Raw genomic sequence first — 19,629 nt, 5'->3', positions numbered from 1 at the left:
TGGGCAGCCCTTTGCCTCCACAGAGGATGGCTGGCTAAGTTTGTGCGAGTGGGCTTCTGTCCTCAGCCCATCCCCAGGGAGGTGAGAGCCCCTTGCAGCCATCCCTCCCCTCGCAGGCATTGCTAGCAAGAAGCAGAGACTCACCCATGCAGGAATCCCGCTGCTCCTCGTAGCCAGCACTGCAGACGCACTTCCCAATGGGCACCAACCATTCTCCCTCGGCGCTGCAGTACATTTTGGGGGTGTCCCTCTCCTCCGAATGGCCCACACACTCTCCCCGCACTTCCACCAAGGAGGACGAGTCTGCCCCAGTCACAGCCTCGGAGAAGGACGCCAAGTTCCTCACTGTTGCCGGACACTTCTTGTAGTACACTCGCACTGAAACGATGGCGATGCAAGCGCCTATGTCCTGGAATGCCAAGTAGAAACCCCTCTTGCTCAGGGGCCCCACGCCCCGCACCTCCGTGTTCAGCTTCAGGCGCCTCACCCCCAGGTCCACATTGGTGAAGCTCTCATCGGCTGCGATGGTGTCGATCTTCATAAACTGGCTCTCGCGGGTGCTGGTACCCAGGTCCCGGTCGGACTCCAGGTAGTAGAGGTTGAAGGTCTCCTTGCAGGTGCCCAGCACGCCCGGCATGCTGTTACAGTCCCGCAGAGTGAATTTAATCTCTGCATAGACCCGCCGCGCTCCGTCCCGTTGAACCCAGTTGGTCCGTAGCCAGTTGTTCTGGTTGGGGGTCATGACATTACAGACCTGGTAGGTGTGGATGGGGCTAAAAAACTCATCCATTTCATTGATCGAATCCCACTGTGGGACAGAGAGAGAACAGGTCATTCCAGGTGTCCTCGAACACCGGGAGAGCACAGGGCATGCAGGAGTCTGTGCCGTCACTTGCTTTGGGATGAGCTCCCTCTGCTCCTGTGGCTGCCTCTGCACAAGAAGCCACTACTGTCACAGGCCAAAAGACAACGAGGATGAGCAGGCTGTACCCAGCACTGATTTGGGCAGGAACTTGCACCATCCACACTGATGAAGAGCTGAGCTAAGTGCACAGTGCACCCCTGCTTGCACAAGTCTGATCTGATGGCACAAACAGATGGCAGTGTGTGTTTGGGAGAGCTCCAAACCCTCCAGACCATGTCTGCAGGTCTCTTGCTGCTCAACCTGTCATTCATAGCAGCAGCAGCAGGAAGGCACGTGGGGCCCTTCTGGCTCATGCTACCTCCATGCACAAACTAAAGAGGCTGCTTTCCAGCTGGAGAGTGAGTTTTGGGTGCTTACCATGGGGAGAAGGGGAAGCATGCAGTGAACATGGGGCTTCCAGCAAGAAGCTCAGCTTCCCCAGGGGTGGAGAGGAGCCCACAGAAAGTGCTGTGACACACACGATACACTGCTGCCGCTTGGCCGAGGGGTACAGGGGTGCTCTGAACGGTGGCAGCAGGGATGCTCTCTGCCATACCCTGCTCATGGGAGGGCAGTTGGACCAGGTGACCTTCGAAGGTCCCTTCCAACCCAAACTCTTCTATGATTCTATGCACTTACAGCTTCCCTCTGGGACAAATGTAGGAACTGGAGCTCTCCAGGTGTGTCCAGCAAGAGAAATACGAGGTTATTGTATGCATCAAAATGCTTTGACCTCCAGCTAGTGTGGATGCTTTGGGTCTCCAGACATCCACTTCTCTCCCAAATCTGGGAGAGGAGATGGTTTTCCTGCCTCTGGTGTCTGCACACCCCTGCGGCACTGCCAGAGCTGGCAGCATCTTCATGGCTGGCAGAGAGCAGGGAGCTGAATGCCCATCTCCAAGTACTGTCAATGGTCAGCATCAGCCACAGGGAAGAATTTGGAGGGTTTGCATTTCATAGAACTCCAGACTGGTTTGTGTTGGAAGGGACCTTAAGATGATGCAGTTCGAACCCCTGCCACGGGCAGGGACACCTCACACTAGAGCAGCTTGCTCCAAGTTCCATCCAGCCTGGCCTTGAGCACTGCCAGGGATGGGGCAGCCACAGCTTCTCTGGGCACCCTGTGCCAGCGCCTCAGCACCCTCACAGGGAAGAGCTTCTGCCTAAGATCCAACCTGAACTTCCCCTGTTTCAGTTTGAACCCATCACCCCTTGTCCTGTCACTACAGTCCCTGATGAAGAGTCCCTCCCCAGCATCCCTATAGCCCCCTTCAGACACTGGAAGCTGCTCTGAGGTCTCCACGCAGCCTTCTCTTCTCCAGGCTGAGCAGCCCCAATGTTCTCAGCCTATCTTCATCCTGGAGGTGCTGTAGCATCACCCTTTCAGACCGGGTGCTTTTTTGCACAGCGCCTGGACCATCAGCTCTTTCCCAGGGGTGTACGCAGCACCTTGGGATCCCAAAATGCCTGCCTGTATCACCAACCTACAGGGCATGTGCTCTGCCATGGGTGGAAACGCATGGAGGGGGACAGGCCACCCAAACTGGTGGCTCAGATGCCACAGGAGCACCTTCCAGCATGCCACAAGGCAACACAGATCCCACAAGCTCTGGCATCCCTAGAGCAGTTGGGATGGAGGGTTCTGCTTCAGGCATCCCTTGTTTCACCTTAATGACAGGCTCTTATAGCTGGGGAGAGGAGTCTCTGACGCCGGGTACCTTCGGTCCAGGAGCACGGGCACTGCGCACATCCCCAGCCTCTCGCATCGCCTGCTCTCAGCCCACAGTTTGAAGTGGCTTTTGTTAGAGGAAGCTCAGCCTGGCCCCCGCCAGTGAGATAAGATCCCCCAGCGAGACGGAAATGAGGACATCATAATTACTGTGGTGAGCACACGCACTGGGGGGGGGTGACACGGGACATGATTGCATCTGTATGCAGGGGTTTGCCTAATGGTTTAAATTAAAGTCAACAGCAGCTATATAATATTTGCCAGATATATGGAAGGCGAAAGATGCAAACACCAGATATCTGGGCAGCTGAGCAAGGTCTTATAAGTCTCCCAGGGCTTGCGTGGTGCAGCAGAGTGGGGAAAAGAATGAGGAGGAGTGGAAGAGGCGAACACACAGGGAGAGAGCACATCCAGCATCAGCTCAGCATCCCACCACCCTTTGGTGACCACAGAGGGAACCAAGGGACGGGGTCTTCCCCACCCTGGGATGGCTTCCTTGGGGGATGCCTGGTCTGCCTGGCACAGCAAAGCTGCTGCCCCTGAGACATCCAGCACCGTCCTTCCTCCCGTGAGCAAGCACTGAGCTCCCTGGGAGCTGCCAGGGCCCTCACTCTGTCACTGGGAGAGGAGAAAAAGAGAAGGATGTTATTGCACCTATAAATCAGTAGTGGGAGGCCTTAATGGAGATAATCCTCATGAAATCAGTCACTGCTGTGGCTAAGGAGGGATTTGTCAGGCAGTTAACTACCCTGAGCTTCACTGCAGGTGATTAACTCCTGGTAGTGACCAGTGTCTGGGGAATTAGCGATAACCCAGCATTTACTGAACAAGCTCTGGGAGATGAGCCTTTATCTCAATTACGAGTCTAAATCTTTATTTTTCCAACGTTCCGTCCCTACCCCTCTCTTTTTTTCAGAGAAGATCAGTTTCACCGCTGCTTGCCCTGTAACTTGCTGGCGTTCCTGGATCCAGGCAGAGGCTCCGGATTGGAAGAGAAACCCCTTTACCAGAAGCAGAAGGGTAGAGGTGGGGATGCACAAACCACCTCTGAAGGTCTTTCCTGGTGCTCCCACCAACATAACCAACATGGAGCGTGCCAGGCACTGGAGCAGGTCCCTTGGGGACAGATGCCCACCAGCTCCCTGGGCTGACCCCAGCCCATGCAGTGAGAGGGATGCTATGGGGCCAGACCACAGAGGTGCTGGTGGGGGTCAGATGGGGAGGTCACAGGCAGCATGGAGAGCCTTCCTCCAGCACTCAAGGTGCTCCTATTGTAATTAGCTTTTGCAAGGCATCATTCAAGCTCTTTAGATACCTTGAGTCTGAACAAAATCATTTCCTGTTTGACTTTGTAAATCAAAGTAGACGATACAATAATTATTAATAATATGTTGACTTATCTCATCAGCGTTTTAATTAGTCAGTAGAAAAGCAATTTGCAAAGGGGCCGATCAGGCTCCCTCTGATCCAACGGGTCACGTGCCAAGCAGGGAGAGGGGAGAGAAGGGCACTGGGGCACTGGGGCGTTTTACTGGGGAGAGCTGGGAAACCGGAGGCACAGAAGGGGAAGGGGCAGCCTCTTTGACAGCACTGATAAGAGTTTAATTTTCAGCGCAAAGGGAATTGTTCTGGGGATGGAGCGAGCTGCAAAGCTCCTGGGAGCCCTTTGAAGTTATAATTGAGAGGAGCCGCAGCCTGCGGGACAGGGATGCTGCTGGTGACCCTTCCACTTCCTGCACGTGTCTCCGTGGTGGAGGTGAGGGGGGGATGCAATTAAACCCCTGAGCAGCAATTACAGCCAATTACCCCTCAGTTAATCGTCTGGCAAGAGGAAATGTCAAAACAGACCACACATGCCTCCCTGATGGCTTGACACTCCCTAGGGTCCATGGTGCTGCTCACCCCTACTGCGCCCATTGCTCCCTGCCCTTTGCTCCTCTGCTCTTGGTGGCCACAGCAAACCCAGAGAGGAAAAAAACCTTCCCGAGAGGCAAGTTCACTTTCCCCATAGATGAGATGAAAGCACCAGGACTTTGCAAGTGCCTCTCTTCCAGCTTTGTGCTGCTGACGGTTTGAACTGTTGACTCACTGCACAGGCAACGAGCAGCCCAGAAGAGGAAAGCCCTGAGGCTGCCACCTTTCCTCTGGCATCCCCAGTAGCCCCAGAGAGGTGGGACAGAACCGTAGGGCAAGCTATAGGGTGCTAAAGACTGAGCTAGAGGACATAAGACCCCTTTATAAGCTCCTCAGAATGGGGACTGGGGCTCTGTGCTGTTTAGTGCCATTAAGGACCCATGCAGAGCTACCCACCTCCCCACTGTCACCCATGTCATGGCCTCAGGCTCAGGCAGGGCAGCGGAATGGAGATGTGGGTGAAGCAAAAACGAGCGTGACTTTAGTTGAGGAACAGGGTCAGCAATGTCGACCTGTGAACGTGCATCAGGCCGCTCCAGGCCACCAGGATCCGGCACCAGGTTTGGGATGAGATGGCAGCAGCGGTGTGATAGGATAGGGATCAACACAACCGAGGGCAACCTGTGCATGACCATGAAGAGGACAATGTCTCCCTCATTCAGCAATGGCAGAAGAAGGAAACCAAAGCCAGACAAACCCACATAGCGATGGGTTTTTAACAGCTACCCGTTAACAGCATCACTACAGGACCTGGAGGATTTGCCACCACTGGCAGTTTTGCAGCCAAAGGTTTATATTTGATGGAAGCTGGGCTTTTCTGAGGTGCGAGTGCATCGGCAGGTCTGAAGGCCTGTATTTATGCAGGAGATCACATCGTATTAGTTCTGCGGTCCCCACTGACCTTGTACCACTGAATCTGCTGCATTTCCAGGTTAGTCACTGCGAGAGCGAACTGCTAAAATTAGAGCTAATAATTTAATATATTTACATACATAATAATGCCTGCTATAAACCCAATCGTCGTTATTGTTATGAATTCACTGCTCCGATCACTCCTGCCCGAACAGCGTGGGGACTGGAAGTCTCAAGCAACAGATCAATGGAAATGATTAGAGGCCTGGGAAGATTTCTGTAGGAGGTGGAATTGAAAAGATTAGGACCGTTTAGTTCAGAGAGGGGATGAAAAAGAGTGGACATGAAAAAGCAGCACAGCAGCGAAAGCCAGGTAGGCACCCCAGTTTTGCCCGTTTTGTGCATTGCGGCAAGCCCCACTGTGCCTCGCAGTTGGTCCTCTCTGTGTTTATTATGGGATTGTTTCTGTTCACTCAATGAATGAGCAAAATCCTTGCAGCCGGGGCGCTGCTGCCATCTGAAACTCACCATTTCCAGCAAGCTGCTGTGGCAGGGAAATGCGGACATGGAAATGCAGGTGAAGGGAGCATGCAGAAAGGACCCAGCCAGTAGACATGGCAGGTTCCGATGGGGGTCAGCACCCCTACATCACTCCTGGCCGCGCTGCAGGGCTGTGCATTTACATCCCCATTCCCTTTAAGAAACCATCCACATCCCGACCCCTCTCCCCCATTTCCTACAGCAAACTCCTCTGATTCCAGGCTGCTGAGAGTTTCACAGACATTTTGGGCTGCTCCTCCTGATGCTCCCCTTGGTGCAGCGAGGAATGAGATGCTTCTCAGTGTGAGAGCCCATGGGGTGACCCAGCTCTTGAGCTCCCTCTTTGCTCAGGACTTGGTGACAACCGAGTCACTACCAGGGGACATGGACAGTTAAATGGCATTTCCAAACCACCTGCATCCCACTGGTCTTTCAGGCTGACGTTTTCCCATTAGATGTCGTCTCTTTGCCCCATCAGCACTGACCTAGGTACCAGGGGGACCTGTGGCGACCCATTCCCCACACGCCAACAGCCGCTTCATACTTACCCCATGCGAGGGATAAGTCATCCAGCCCCAGTCCCCCGGCATTGTTGATGTGTCTAGCAAGTTCACTGGAAAACACAGGAGCAAAATGCTGCATTAGAAAGCTTTCTCCCCATCCCTGAGGGGCGAGGAACTGAGCCACCACAAGCAACCCCTCCTTGCATCCCGCTCGCCTGATTGTTCCTGCGCCCATCAATCCATGGGGCTGCTGCCAGGGACCTGTTTGGCTGCAGCTGGGGCAGGTGTGGAGCGAGGAGATGGCAATAAATGGTGCTCCCCAAAGCTGTTGGTTTGGGGTATAATTGAGATGAGGCTGTATCAGACATGGCCATAGGACTGAGGGCAATGTGTCCTTTTGGAGGAGAGGGGAGTGCAAACAACAGATTGGAGGGGATGCGGAGCAGGGCAGAGGGGATAGGGAAGCTGGGAACACAAAGTGCAAGCATTAGGTTGTCCACCAGTCCCACCCTGAGCCAACACTGATGCAACCAGAGCATCATTCCTCACTTGGACACCTCTCCAGAGGCTCAGTCAAGTCCTTTACGTTCACATCCCTCCCAGCATCACCGGTTTGAAGTCTGCGCTCCAGCAGCCACTGTAATTACGCACCTCGGTGCCCGGCTCCAGCACAAGTGACCCCCCATGGTCCTGGCTGACACCCCAGTGGAGAGGCCAGGCAGTGGGGGACAGGCTCCATCAAAGCCAATCCTTCAAAAGCCCTGCCACCACCAGGAGCCCAGCTTAACGAGGAGGCACAGGCAAATCCGCAAGGAAAGGGGAGCAGCTTCTGCAGCGGGAGAGGTGAGGGCGCCTTTGAACGTGCTCAGGAGCTTCCTGTGCAAACCCGAGCGGTGTCAGCAGCAGGACGCCACAGCACTGCTGCATGCACAGGGTGAGCTGCTGCTGAGCATCATCTGCTGCCCATGAGCCCCAAACCCAAATCCCACAGCACGAGGCAGAGCAGAGCCTTGCCTCTGCCTGATAACCCCCAACTTGCTCAGTACCAGGGGAAGGGGCCCAAGCCCGGGGTACAGATCCAGAGGGATGGAGGCTTGGGAAAGCATGCCAACAAGGTGCCCGGACCCTTGGGCATGAGTGCAGCAGGCACCGACACCAGCATGGCCCTGTCTTGTCACCCTTCATCAGAACCAGGCTTCCTCCAAGACCTCCAGTGCCTCCAGCCTTCCCCAGCAAAAGCCCTGCAGCCACCCAGTAAGTTCAAGCCCACTTGCATGGGCTCCATGCTCACTGCCCTTCCTCACCCTCCAGCAGCATCATCACACTAGACCTTGATGCTCGCCTGCATCCCTGCTGCTGCATCAGGTCTTGGCTGGTCTCCGGGCTCCGTAGGGGTGGTGGTCTTGGAGCAAGGCAGTGGCTTGTCATGCTGGGGATGGGGCACAGTGGCCTGGAGGAGGCTGGGCTCAGCGTGATGCTGGTCCCAGCATCCAGAGGAACGGGTGCCACTTTCATTTACTATTACCAGGCAGGGAAGGAGAGGCGGAGGGAGAGAGGAGCAGAGACGTGAGCTGGCTGTGAAACACCCGGACGTCATGCTCCTGACAGAGCAGATTAGGAGCTTTTGAGGCATTTATTAACGTTAGCAGAACAATTTGAAAGAATTTCCAGGGTTTCTTGTGTGACTCCATTGGCCCAACAGCAGGCCGAGCCCCTCCACTCCCCGCATGGCGCTGCTCCCACTGCTAAAGAGGCCCCTTGCCCTCAGCACGGAGTAATTACCTCCGAGATCTCAAATCCATTTTTATTTGTTATTGTTAATCTGAAGATTTTCTGCCTATTTTCCCTGGGTAATTCACCCAGCAGGAGCTCGGGCTCGGGAGCTCCCTGCTCGCAGAGCAGGAGCACGGTCCCAGTGACCCTCAGCAGGCAGGCTGCAGGGAGCAGACTGCTTTTGCAGACCCCCTCTGCCCCCCCGCTGTGGTCCCTGCACCCTCTTTCCCACGCCAAGATGCTCGGCAATGGATGCAGCTGCTCTCCAGGCAGCACAAGGAGCTGCATCCATGGTGGGATGTACCATAGGCTCGTCTGCACTGCCCCGTGTGGGACCTGGAGCCAGCTTGGAACACCCCATCCCACCATGCGGACCATATGGGTGCTACCCAACCTCATATAGATGATGGAGCCGGCTCCTTGCAGGTGCTTTGGTGCACAAGCTTGTACCTCCTGCAGGAAGCCTTGCGGAGCAGATTGCTGGTGCCTTGCTGCAGAAAGAGGGTGAAGTTGCTTCTTTTATTCCTCATCAAGTGTTTCAGCCGTTAAGACCACTGCAGTGGGCATTGCACAAATACAAAGGCATTGTGTGCCCAAGGGCTTTTGTGTTAACTCCTGGTGTAGCACACGCTTCTGTGGACCTGAGCATCCAACTAGCAGCACTATTGCATGCTGTGCTCAGGTATGGGGAGACCAATGCTGTTCCGAAACCCAGCCACCCATTCCAGGGAAAGGCTACCAAAGGGATCACATACGACAAGGGCCCTGCGCAGCCCCTCGCAGGTGATGTCCCACCTCCCGAGGTGATGATCAGAAAGAGCATCGGAGGGCAAGGAGGCTGCCACAAAGGACCCCTTTCAGCTGGAATGAGACCTATGTCCTACAGCTGGGCGATTCCGTTTGATGTTATGGACTGTCTGCATGGATCAGGCTCAAACTGCGAGCTCCATTTTGTGCTCCTGAGCACCATTTTGTATCTCCCCTATTCTCTGCCTTGGCCTTGACTTGCTGTATTGAGCCAAAACACCAGGAGGTGTCGGGGGAAATGCTCGCACTGGTTCAGGAGCTGTCAAGCCCGATTGCCCGTTCAAATGGAAGCACCTAGGAGAGAGCAGGTCGCTTCCCCAGCACCAACTGGGGTCTTGAGATGGTGCGCCATGCGAGGCAGACCTACTCACTCCTTTATAAAGTTGCATCGTGTAATGTTGCATTACACTGACATGTTGCATTGCACCTGTGAGACACGGCAGTCTCATAGATGCAGGTTACACAGGAGCTGAAGACTAGGTGTGTGTGTGTATGTATATGAAGTATATGTATAATTAATTTATTTATAGCTACATGTTTTTATATGTATATCTATATGTATGTCTATATATGTCTAACCTGTCTCTACTTCTTTAGCTATATCTATATCTAAATCTATCTATATCATCTATATATCTGTATCATCTATCTGTATCTCGATATTAGATATCGATATCTATATATATAGCTATAGATGTATAGATATTTTTTATAGATTATAGATATGTATAGATATAGATATATAATACAGATATTATACATATAGATATATATAGATATATAGATCTATAGCTATATAGAGAGATATAGATATCTAGATATAGATATATTTATATAGATAACTATAGATATAGATATCTGATATCAAGATAGACATAGATGATACAGATATATAGAAATACACATATAGCTATATCTATCTGTATCTATATATCTATATCTATAATCTCCATATCCTTACCCCTATCCGTACCCATATCTACCAAATTCAGACACTGTTTGGGATAAGTGAGGAAGCCAAGGCAGGGACCAACATGCAGAAGATGTGTGTTTTGTCTGGGTCCATGTATCTCTTGCCACGTATCTATGAAATGGAGCGGTCAGAAACCTTTCCCAACACTCGCTCCGGTGGGCACAGCTCCTGCAGGGCTGCAGGACATCCCTACAAACAGGCACCTTGGGGTCCCTCATCCAAGCATCCCGGGCTCAGGATCAGTCCTGTGGAGCAGCCCAGCCCAGTGGAGCTTGTGGACCCCCAAGCCTGGCTGGGGGTGTGTGGTGGGGTGGTGGGGCAAGCCCAGGGTGACACAGGGCAGGGATGCGCTGAGCCCCAGCCTCCATAGAGCAGTGGGGGACCAAAGAGGGCTCTGGGCACCCTCACTAATTGTTAACCCACTGCGGCCCTCTCTCTAATTACTCTGTTGTCTCCCTCCCAGGCAGGGGCTTTGTAGCTCAGGCGTGGGGAGGAAGGGTCAGTGGGAGCAGCCCTGTTCCCTTGGGCTTCAGTTCCTCTCCATCACAACTTCAAAGGCCTCCCAAGATTCACAGCAAGGCTCCCCCCGTGCAACAACGCTTTTTGCATCGATAATTAAACTCTTATCAGCACAGTTAGGCACTCCTGCTCCCTGCAACTCAGAGGCTGTCAGGCTCAGCCCCTGCAGCCTCACGCAGGGTCTGCACACCCCACACCGGCCCCACAACCCCAGCCCCGCTCAGTGGGGGATAACACGGCACAGGGGGAGTTATCTGCAGCAGGAAGAGAGAGTCTGGTTATGGGAAAGGGGCAGGGAAAGGCTCCCTGAGAGGAGGGGAACAAGAACCAGTGGTGTTCGTTTCCCATAAGCTCAGACAGGACTTTGAAGGGGCAGGTGGGGCCGGGGTGGGTCAGCTATTTGTGTCCCACCGTTTAATCCAGGGGCATGCTGAATAGCTAGCCATGACCTTTCCAACTCGGGAGGCAAAGCCGAGCAACAAAGCTGTGTCTTACTGGCCTCGGAGCATCACGGGGGACGGGATGGGATGTTCTGCTTTTAGCTCTCCCCCTTCCCAGGACAAGTATTTATCCTTAAAGAAAGAAAAGCAGTGATTTATTCACCAGCACACAAGGGCTTCGAGGTAAGAGCAGCGAGCCTGGAGGGTAGGTCAGCGCTTCCCATTTGGGGGCTGTGCCCCATGGATGCAGGTCGGCACCATGGCAATGGGGTGCTGCACCCCAGCGCTCAGCCGGATCCAGGCAGGCTTTGTCGGGCTGCACGTACTGAGGACACAGCGGGGATGGAGCCTCGGCTGCCCAGCGAGGAATTTAGTAAAGCATTGCGGGTAGATAGAAAAGATGTCAGCAAATCCGGTAGGAACGTGGGATTTCCACATTTCTGGAATACCAGGATCAGACTGGGAAAAAAGGAATACATTCAAAAGAAATGTTTTCAAACAATCGCCGTGACAATAACAGTGCTGCTTTTTGGACGTGCCCTAATTCCCTCTCCAGGATTTCTTCTCAGACCTCCGGATTGCTGCTGTGAACTTTCTGTATTTAATTTCATATCGTTTTGTAATGCATCAGGAGCCGTAATGCCCATAAGGACTGCCCAGAGGGTCACCCCTTTTCAGTATACCAGGAGCAGAAGATACTTTGATGTAGGAAGAAAGCTTGTTTGTTCAATCAGTGCTAACAAAAAAAAATAACAGTTCAGGTGTTAAAAATGAAATCACCAACCCAATCCTTCCAGCCCCTGCATGATCGCGTGTGAGATAATGCGCAGCGCGAGAGCATAACCTGCGCTAGGACCGAGGTGTCATGAAATAACGTAAAAAAAGAAACAAAACGAAACACTCGGAAGAAAGCGTTTCCAAGGGTAAAAACCTTGAAATTACAGGGCAGCGTTTTTTCTCCCCGGAAAAAAAAAAAACACATCAAAAGCCAAACAACAAAAAAATGTTCCCTCGCAGAAATATAGGTGGGAAAATAGAGATGTAAAATGCTCCTGTTTCCGACTCTGTTTGAGACTCCTGATGCTCTTGTGCAGTGAGACAGCCAAGGCGAATTGGGCACGCTGGCTTGGGCACCCCGAATGGAAGCACTGACAGTACCACTGCTGGGCAGGGTGTTACGGTGCTGGTGTGCATCCCGCATTGTGGCACACACGGGTTTCGATGCAGACAGTGTGTGGTGAGAGCTGGGCATAAATAACTGACTGGGAACGTGGAAAGAATCCACAGGCTGTCCCAGGGCTCAGGGATGGGGTGCTTGGGGCCAGACTTGAGGCTTGGAGCGAGGGGTGAGCACACGCTTCCACATCCCTAGTCCAGGAGCTTGCGCTGGTATGGAAGCAGGTATTTTGGGCTCAAGGGGCGGCTGGGCTCGTTGTAATTCAGGGCAGAAACCAGTGGAGGAGGTGGGAAGGCTCTGGGGATGGGGGGGTGAGAAAGGTCGGGGAGGCAAGAAATTCCAAGGGAACATCCAGTGTGAGCAAGGGAAGGAGCAGGACCACACGAGGCTGCAGAGGGGGGCACCGAGGCAGCCGAAAGGTCCCTGGAGCCCCATAGGAGGGATTTGCAGACCTGGTGTGCTCAGGTCTGGATTTGGCCTTCAGGGAGTCATGCATCTCCCTTCCAGCGCAGTGTCCCCAGCCTAAGGGACAGCAAGACATCAGGGACACATCCATCAGCAGAGAGGAGCCCGCGCCTCGCACAGCTACCACTTGTCATCTCGTTAGGCTAAAGCCCTGCACGAGCCCATCCATCATCCCACACACCATCAAAGGATGGCTTTTTGCATCCCTGACCAGCGTCTCCTAACCCAGAAGCTCAAAGAACAGATAATGGACGTGCACCCACACCGGGACGTCCCACCAAGCTGCAGCCCCAGGTTCAGGGACAGGCTGAACATCTCATGCCACCAATATAGCGACAGAATCACACAGGAGTGTTTTCTAACACAAAATACGCCTCTTCTGCTTGTGGTAAGCAAAACCTGTGTGTATGGACTTGGAGAAATGGGACCGCTCTTCAGAGGGGTTTGTGATGGTGTCCTTGCACCAGTCCTGACTCCCTCATCCCTTTGCTCACGTCTGACATAGCAAAATAGACACAAATGCATTTTCAGCTTTAGACACTGATGTTTCTGACCTCCGCTGAGCTTTCTGGTAGCCAAAGCTCACACCAGGCAAGCCCCTAACACCATCGCAGGTCTTTATCCCAGAGCATCCCAGTGCTTTCACTCCCCACCTGTACGCTGCCTGCTCAGTTTATCTCCAGCCTGTTTGGGATTTGCAGACTTCTAACCCAAAATCAGACTCCCCGATGTCACCTGGCACTGGAGATCTGTGCCTATAGAACAGCCCGTGAGCCCGTTAGCTGGACTAACCATAAAGACACCCTGCCCTTCCCACTGACCCCCACATCCCAGCAGTCCTGCCAGAGATTTGGGGTTTATCCTCCCCAGGGGATTCGGTAGTGAAATGTGGATGTTTGCAAACGTCCCCACTGATCTGGATTATCCGAAGGGGCTTTGGATGGCAGTTTTCCTGCCGTCAGGCTGTCGGATGCTTTTTTCCCTGGTTTCATCTCTTGCTCTCATAGCAGTCAGCCACCCCAAACCACGCTCCGCTCTTTGCACCACGGGGACGTTTTTCAAGCAAGTTAATTTTTCCTTTTTAAAGGCTTTTGCTTTACTTTGCTCTCTTAAAAAAAAAAAAAAAGCTTTCTAAACCAGAACGTTTTCACGGACAAAAATACCAATACTGAAAACGTTTGAAGGGAAGGGCTGAATGCCTCACACCACCAGCAACGAAACAAAACGAGAGCCTTTAAAAATCATATGGGAGGTACCTAACACAAAAGGTATTTCAACCAGGGAAGGATCAGGGACTTGTGCATGCCCTTGATGCTGGGATCGAGATGGTCTATCCAGCTGCAGCCACTCACTTACATGTTTAAGGCATTTAAAATAGGAGAAAGCGGAGATAGAGCAGAAGGTACCACAGGCACAGCCATGATACCAAGGATGGGGGGAAAAATATGTGAGAAGGGAAACTGCAAAGCCCAGTTTTGCCTGTGCCCATGAGGGGTGCAAGGCACCCGCTTGCACCCAGCGTGCTTTCGCAGCATTAAAATACGGGGTCTTTATTCTAGCAAGAAATGCCTAACAAGAACAAACGGCTGGAAGGTGAACCAGGGAAATTTATATTAGGGAAAAGCGGGGTCCAATTTTTTAAGGCTGAGGCTGATGAGCCGTTGGAATGGATTAGGGAAGGCAGGGATGGGTCTGCTTTTGCCCATGGCTTCAGAGAAATATCGAACAGCTTTCTCAATGGTATCCCTGGGCCAAGCACCGTTCATTAGGCTTTACCGGTGTGGCTGGACCTGATCCGTAAAGGACGTACATCCTTTATGTTGTTATTTCTGACCACACACCTGCCCGGGCAGGACGTGGGGATTTCTGTTTCTTTATGAAGGAAATACGACTGTGTGATCCCTCCGCTCAGGGGTTAACCATTTCCGTGTGACAGAGGGATAATTTTGAGTGTTGTTCACGCAAACACGCTGGGGTGAGGAGACCCAACGATCAAAACCTGTCAGGGTACGAATAGAGTTATCACATGAACGGATTTACCCCTGGAGACAAAGGCAGCACCGTAGGCTGCCAGGGAGGCGAGCAGGGATGCACAAAACACAGGACCCGGCCGAAACAATGAGCAGAGGTGTCGGGGTGTCTTGATGAAATCGGCACTCACAGAGCATCACCCACCAGGACCCACAAGTGCCGGCCCCAGCGAAATGCATGGGACAAGCAGCTCAACCTCCCTCCCTGACTGAGCCTCTTTTAGGGCTGGGGTTCGTTATTTTTTGTGGGGTTTGGTTTTTTTGTGCTTTTCTTTGGGGTAAAATATTTATTTTTCCTAACTATTTCTCAGCCAGTTAAAACAAAAAAATAAAATAAATAAATAGGGAATTCCTTTGTCCTTGCAGTAATTCATTGGGTTTTCAGTTAAATTTGGATCCATCAGATCTATTTCCACCGTCACCAAAATGGTGCCCATTTCTTTTCACTGTAAATAAATCCCTCACTATTTCCGAAAACCAGAATTCAAGGGGAGTGAGTAAAAAGCCCACAGAGTGAGTGCAATTTGTGCCCTGTTGTGTTATTTGTCTGAGATTTTGGGGGTTAGATTTTCCGGAAGTTTTACTATAAGAAGCTGTTAATGCAAGCAAGGTGGAAATGAAGATGAGAAAGAAAGACCAGAAACATTCCCCCATGATCCTAAAATCCTACCTAAAATCCTGCAGGTGCTTGCTTTATAGCAGCATTTTGGGAGTAATAATGATATTATACACCCCAAAATGATTTTATTTGGTTTTCTGCAAACGTAGCCCCAAATCAGCTCTCTGGTTTAAACTAACGCTTCCCCATGCCCCCATCACCAAAAGTCTGTGTACCTAAACCCTCTTGTTTCCTATTCTTACAGAGGAACACGGCATCCTCACAGCCTTTTTACAACGGAAAAAGCTATTTCCTCTCCCTTTCAGAGCTTTCCTTCTCTCGCAGCCCCGACTTCGGCATTGAAGGGGTACAAAAGTAGCGCTGAATAAATGCGGAGATGAGCTTTTACTTCTTTTTCTGTTTGAGCAGAGGGGCAATTAATGAGATTACAGTCGAGAGATTAGCAGGGGAGATCGCCACAAACCCTTCCTCTGGCTCCTGTTTCAGCTGCTGGGTTTTCCCAAGGATCCTGGTGCTCTCCCACATGCCATCCCTGTTGTAGGGAGGAACAAAACGTCTCCATCACTGACCCCATGGCGCAGGGAAAAGGCGAGCATCCCCGTGTCATCAGCACTGCATCCTCCCCGGTGTAGTCCCTGTACTCACCCTATCCCCATCCCCTGCTGTCTGCCTCGGCCATCCTGATAAGCCCTGGAATACAATGGGAGATGGCCCCTTGGTCCCGCTTCCCTGCCACACCATGATCCCTACCAAGGTACCACCAAGCTCACCCGCAGGCCATGGGGTCTTTGCTGCGGTGGGGAGAAAGGTCACCCACTTCACTGATGGTGGACAGCGCTGAGCCAGAGCCATCGCTTGGGAGCGAGCAGACGCCAGCAGCGGCATTCCAAGTGCCATTTTCGGGCAGAAAATCAGATTTTCTCACCCCCTGGCCAAGCCTCAAATGTGGCGATTTCTGCTCGTCCGATTTTCTTTCCATACAACGGAGATATTTCCTCTTTTATTATTTAACTTCAGCTGCTGGTGCCATATAAAATATCTGCTTTGATATTTTTTGCCAATGCAACACAGCGTGTAATAGTGCAAATAGTTTACTCTATCACACTATCTTCATATTATTGAAAATAACTTTTCTACTGCCCTGCTCTAAAGCAATTTAACAATTTCGGAATTCTTTTTTCTTCGGTGTCGCAAATGGAAATCTCCCACATCCTGCAAATTTCCGCCCATCTATAAAGAATCGGAGTTTTGGCTTTCAAAGCGCTTTGCAATGGCTGCCGCGCCAAAATGTGGGGATTTACCACGGAACGGAGATTCCCTTTTCCTCCCATTTCCAGGGCACGTACTGTACGGAAGACTGAAATGAATGAGAAATAGATAACAATATATAGAATATATTATTTATAATAATTATAATTATTATAATAATATATTATTTATGTATATAATTATATAATAAGATATATATGCTTGAAACTTCTTGGAACAAATCTTTCAGCAAAGAGAAAGGCACTGGGAGCTCTTGGAAGGGGAATAAAACCAGACTGAAGCCGTTCCTTCAGGTTAATACCTGTTTTTATACACCAATTGCCTCCCAGTACGCACACGCAGAGTGCAGCGCACGCCAGTCCTAAATCTACTCTGTGTCTGCAATTTCCTACCCTACAACCCTCGAATGAGCACCAGGATTGCTGGGTGGCATGGGCAGAGATGCACTGTGGCTGCGCAGCGGGCAGAGCTTATGGTTGGCAGCATTGGACACCTTTATGCACTGTGGATACCCCCTGTGCTGAGCCACAGGCTGCAGAGATGGGATAGCAAAGCCCAGCACAACTGGGGTACAGGAGGCACCAGGGCTGTGCTGCGCTTTGCAGCATCTCTCTATGCTTCCAGACCCATCCTTGTACCAGGGTGCTCACCAACTGGCACGGCACGGACAGTGCCATGGGCACAGCGCAGCACCCTGGGCTGCTGGATGCTCACAGGAGCCTGCAGCCACATCCCCACTCCACTGCCCAGACTGCAGGGCATGGCTGGCACTGATCAGCCCCAGTACCCTTGGAGACACAACCAACCCTGCGAGAGCACGGGGCCACCACCATCTTCCTGCAGGACCCCACACTTTGTCCTGGTGCCACCCAGCACCTTCTACCCGGTGTAACCTCGGTCCTGCCTGCTTGGTCTTCACCAGGGCCCAGCTTACCCCCAGCCCCACATATCCCCCTGACCAAGGCTGTTATTGAGACTAGCTTTCCTTTCCAAAAAGTCTTGTGGGAAACCCAGGTCTTTCCTACCCGGGAAGAGGCAGGCAGCAGTCCAGGCCTGGATCTCCATACACACACCATAAAACCCACCGCAGCAGCCAACAATCTCCTCCACAGAGGAAAGCAAAGAGGCCTCAGCATCACTTGTCTATGCCCAGGGTTGCCCAAGTTCAGGCAGAGCTGCTTGGCTTTGTAGGGCTGCAGCACCAAGAGCCACCGGCAGTGCAGGCAGTGTCTTGTGCTGCACCCTGCCCTGGGCACAGGGCGGCAAGGGCTGGGGTGTCAGGATGCTGGGGTCCTATCCGGCAGCCACACAGCCCATCCTCAGCACAGAAACACCAGTGAATCCCAGTCAAGGACAGGAAAGCAGTGGGGAAGGGAACAGGAGGAGTGCCAGGAAGCGGACAGCGGGCAGAAATCAGGGTTAGGACCAGAATAGCTGGAAATGGATGATACAGGTGAGGAAGATAGGCTGGTGGGAGGAGAGGTATGGGTGGGTACTGGGAGATGGCAGCAGGCACAACGACCCGGCACAGTGGGTGCTGCAAAGTGTGTGAGGCATCACAGTGCCAGTCTGTGGGCCTCGGCATGCCGAAAGGATGGCAGGGATGCAGAGGCAGGAGAAGGGAGGGATGCCACTGCCAGCACCGGGCAGGGACACCAGCACGGGGGCTCGCTGCAGAGGGATGTGCTGTGCTGGCTGTGGCTCTCAGGTGTAGCAGAAGGGAGGAAGGAAGGAAGGATGCTAGTGCCGGTGCCAAGGACACGCTTGGGAGCAGGAACGGCAGATCTCCGGGTGATGACGATCAGCAGACCCGGGAAGCAGCCGTGCTGCCACTGCCAGTGTAGGAGGAGGCAGGCGAGCGGGTGGGTGTCAGTAGCACTCCCCATGCCAAGGGGGGACACCGGAGCAGGGTGGCATTGCTGAGGAGGTGAGCGCAGCTGCAGCAGGGCAGCGTGGCCAGGCAGAGGGAGCAGGCCTAACACGGCTGACACGGAGCTGTCAGGAGAGGGTCCCTGGCTGCATCCCTGCTTTCCACTTCGGAAGTTTCCAGCCCTTTCCCTCGTGGCAAGTTTCCCACCGAATTGCCCTCCCAGCTCCCCACATCCTCCCGTGCCCACCCGTTTGCTCCATCCAGCGCAGCCCTGTGCTGCTGCCAGCTCTGGTGATGGGGATTGCCATGGCTGAGGTGATGCCTGTGTCCCTGTCCCCTCTGCACGCTGCAGCAGAGCCCTTGAAGGGAGGCCAGAGCTGGCAGCGCTGCTGCAGAAATCAAGTCCTCCTGCCCAGCTCCGAAGTTTAGCCTCTGGTGCAAAAGCTCCAGGATCAGCAAACTCAAGCAGGCAGGAACCTGGGGCTGTGCCCCCCTGGGAATACAGAGAAGTGAAGCCCACGCGGACACATCCAAACAACCGCAGTGATCCTGCGGGTCCCCCCAACACTGCCCTGTCGCTCCAGGGCCACCCCGGTTCCTACCTTCGCTGGTGGTGGCAGAGAGGCAGGCAGCCAAAGCGATGACGATGGAGAGTGAGGATGTCAGGTCCCCCTGTGCCCATGCCATGGTCCGGCAGGGCCACCAGGCACGGGACAGGGCCACCTCGGTTGTGCCAGCACCTCAGCGAGCGAGCGCCCGGCGCTACGGCACTCACGGGCTAATGCAAAGGCACTTTGCGCACATTGCTCACATCCACACAGGCAGCGCTGGCGGGGAGGGAGCTGCCTGCCTGTCACGGCTCGCAAGCCAATGGGCTGGGTGGGCTCTGCAGCGAGCCCCCCTTCCCGCAACACACGCGCTCGCTGTACCCAGCCCCAGCATCCGGACGGCGGGCTCCGGCTCCCCGCTGCCGTCCATCCATCCACCCGTCCATCCTCCCGCCCCGTCATGGCCCCCTCTGCTTCTTGTGCTCCCCATCGCTCTTCACTGCAAGAGCCAAACTTGCAGCCTGAGCCGTGGCCCGGCGGGGAGTTCGCACTCAGTCGGGGTCAGGCGTGAAGGGGATGGGGTTGCCCCTCAGTCCCGGTGTGCACAGGGGGTAAAATCCCCTGCACATGCTTCCCTTGTATGTCTGAGGCCAGGAGAGGTAGGCAGACACCCCACACACCCCGTCATGCCACACCA

The 19,629-nt window shown here is 53.2% G+C and overlaps 1 protein-coding gene across 1 annotated transcript in view; it reads right to left on the bottom strand.

Moving 5' to 3' along the window:
• The window catches only part of EPHA8 (EPH receptor A8), a 43,633-nt gene extending 24,562 nt beyond the window's left edge, over positions 1 to 19,071 (bottom strand). Inside the window, exons 1-3 of the mRNA XM_065696175.1 lie at positions 18,987 to 19,071; positions 6,488 to 6,552; positions 145 to 808 (exon numbers count right to left, since the gene is read on the bottom strand). Of these exons, the coding sequence (XP_065552247.1) occupies positions 145 to 808; positions 6,488 to 6,552; positions 18,987 to 19,071 (814 nt within the window). The remainder of the gene's footprint in view (positions 1 to 144; positions 809 to 6,487; positions 6,553 to 18,986) is intronic.
• Between the last annotated feature and the right edge of the window lie 558 nt (positions 19,072 to 19,629).

The sequence above is a fragment of the Lathamus discolor genome, chromosome 16, assembly GCF_037157495.1.
Source record: "Lathamus discolor isolate bLatDis1 chromosome 16, bLatDis1.hap1, whole genome shotgun sequence".
NCBI classification, from domain to species: Eukaryota; Metazoa; Chordata; class Aves; order Psittaciformes; family Psittacidae; genus Lathamus; species Lathamus discolor.
The sequence above is the reverse complement of the archived record's forward strand: the minus strand, read 5'-3'. Positions and strand labels throughout refer to the sequence as shown.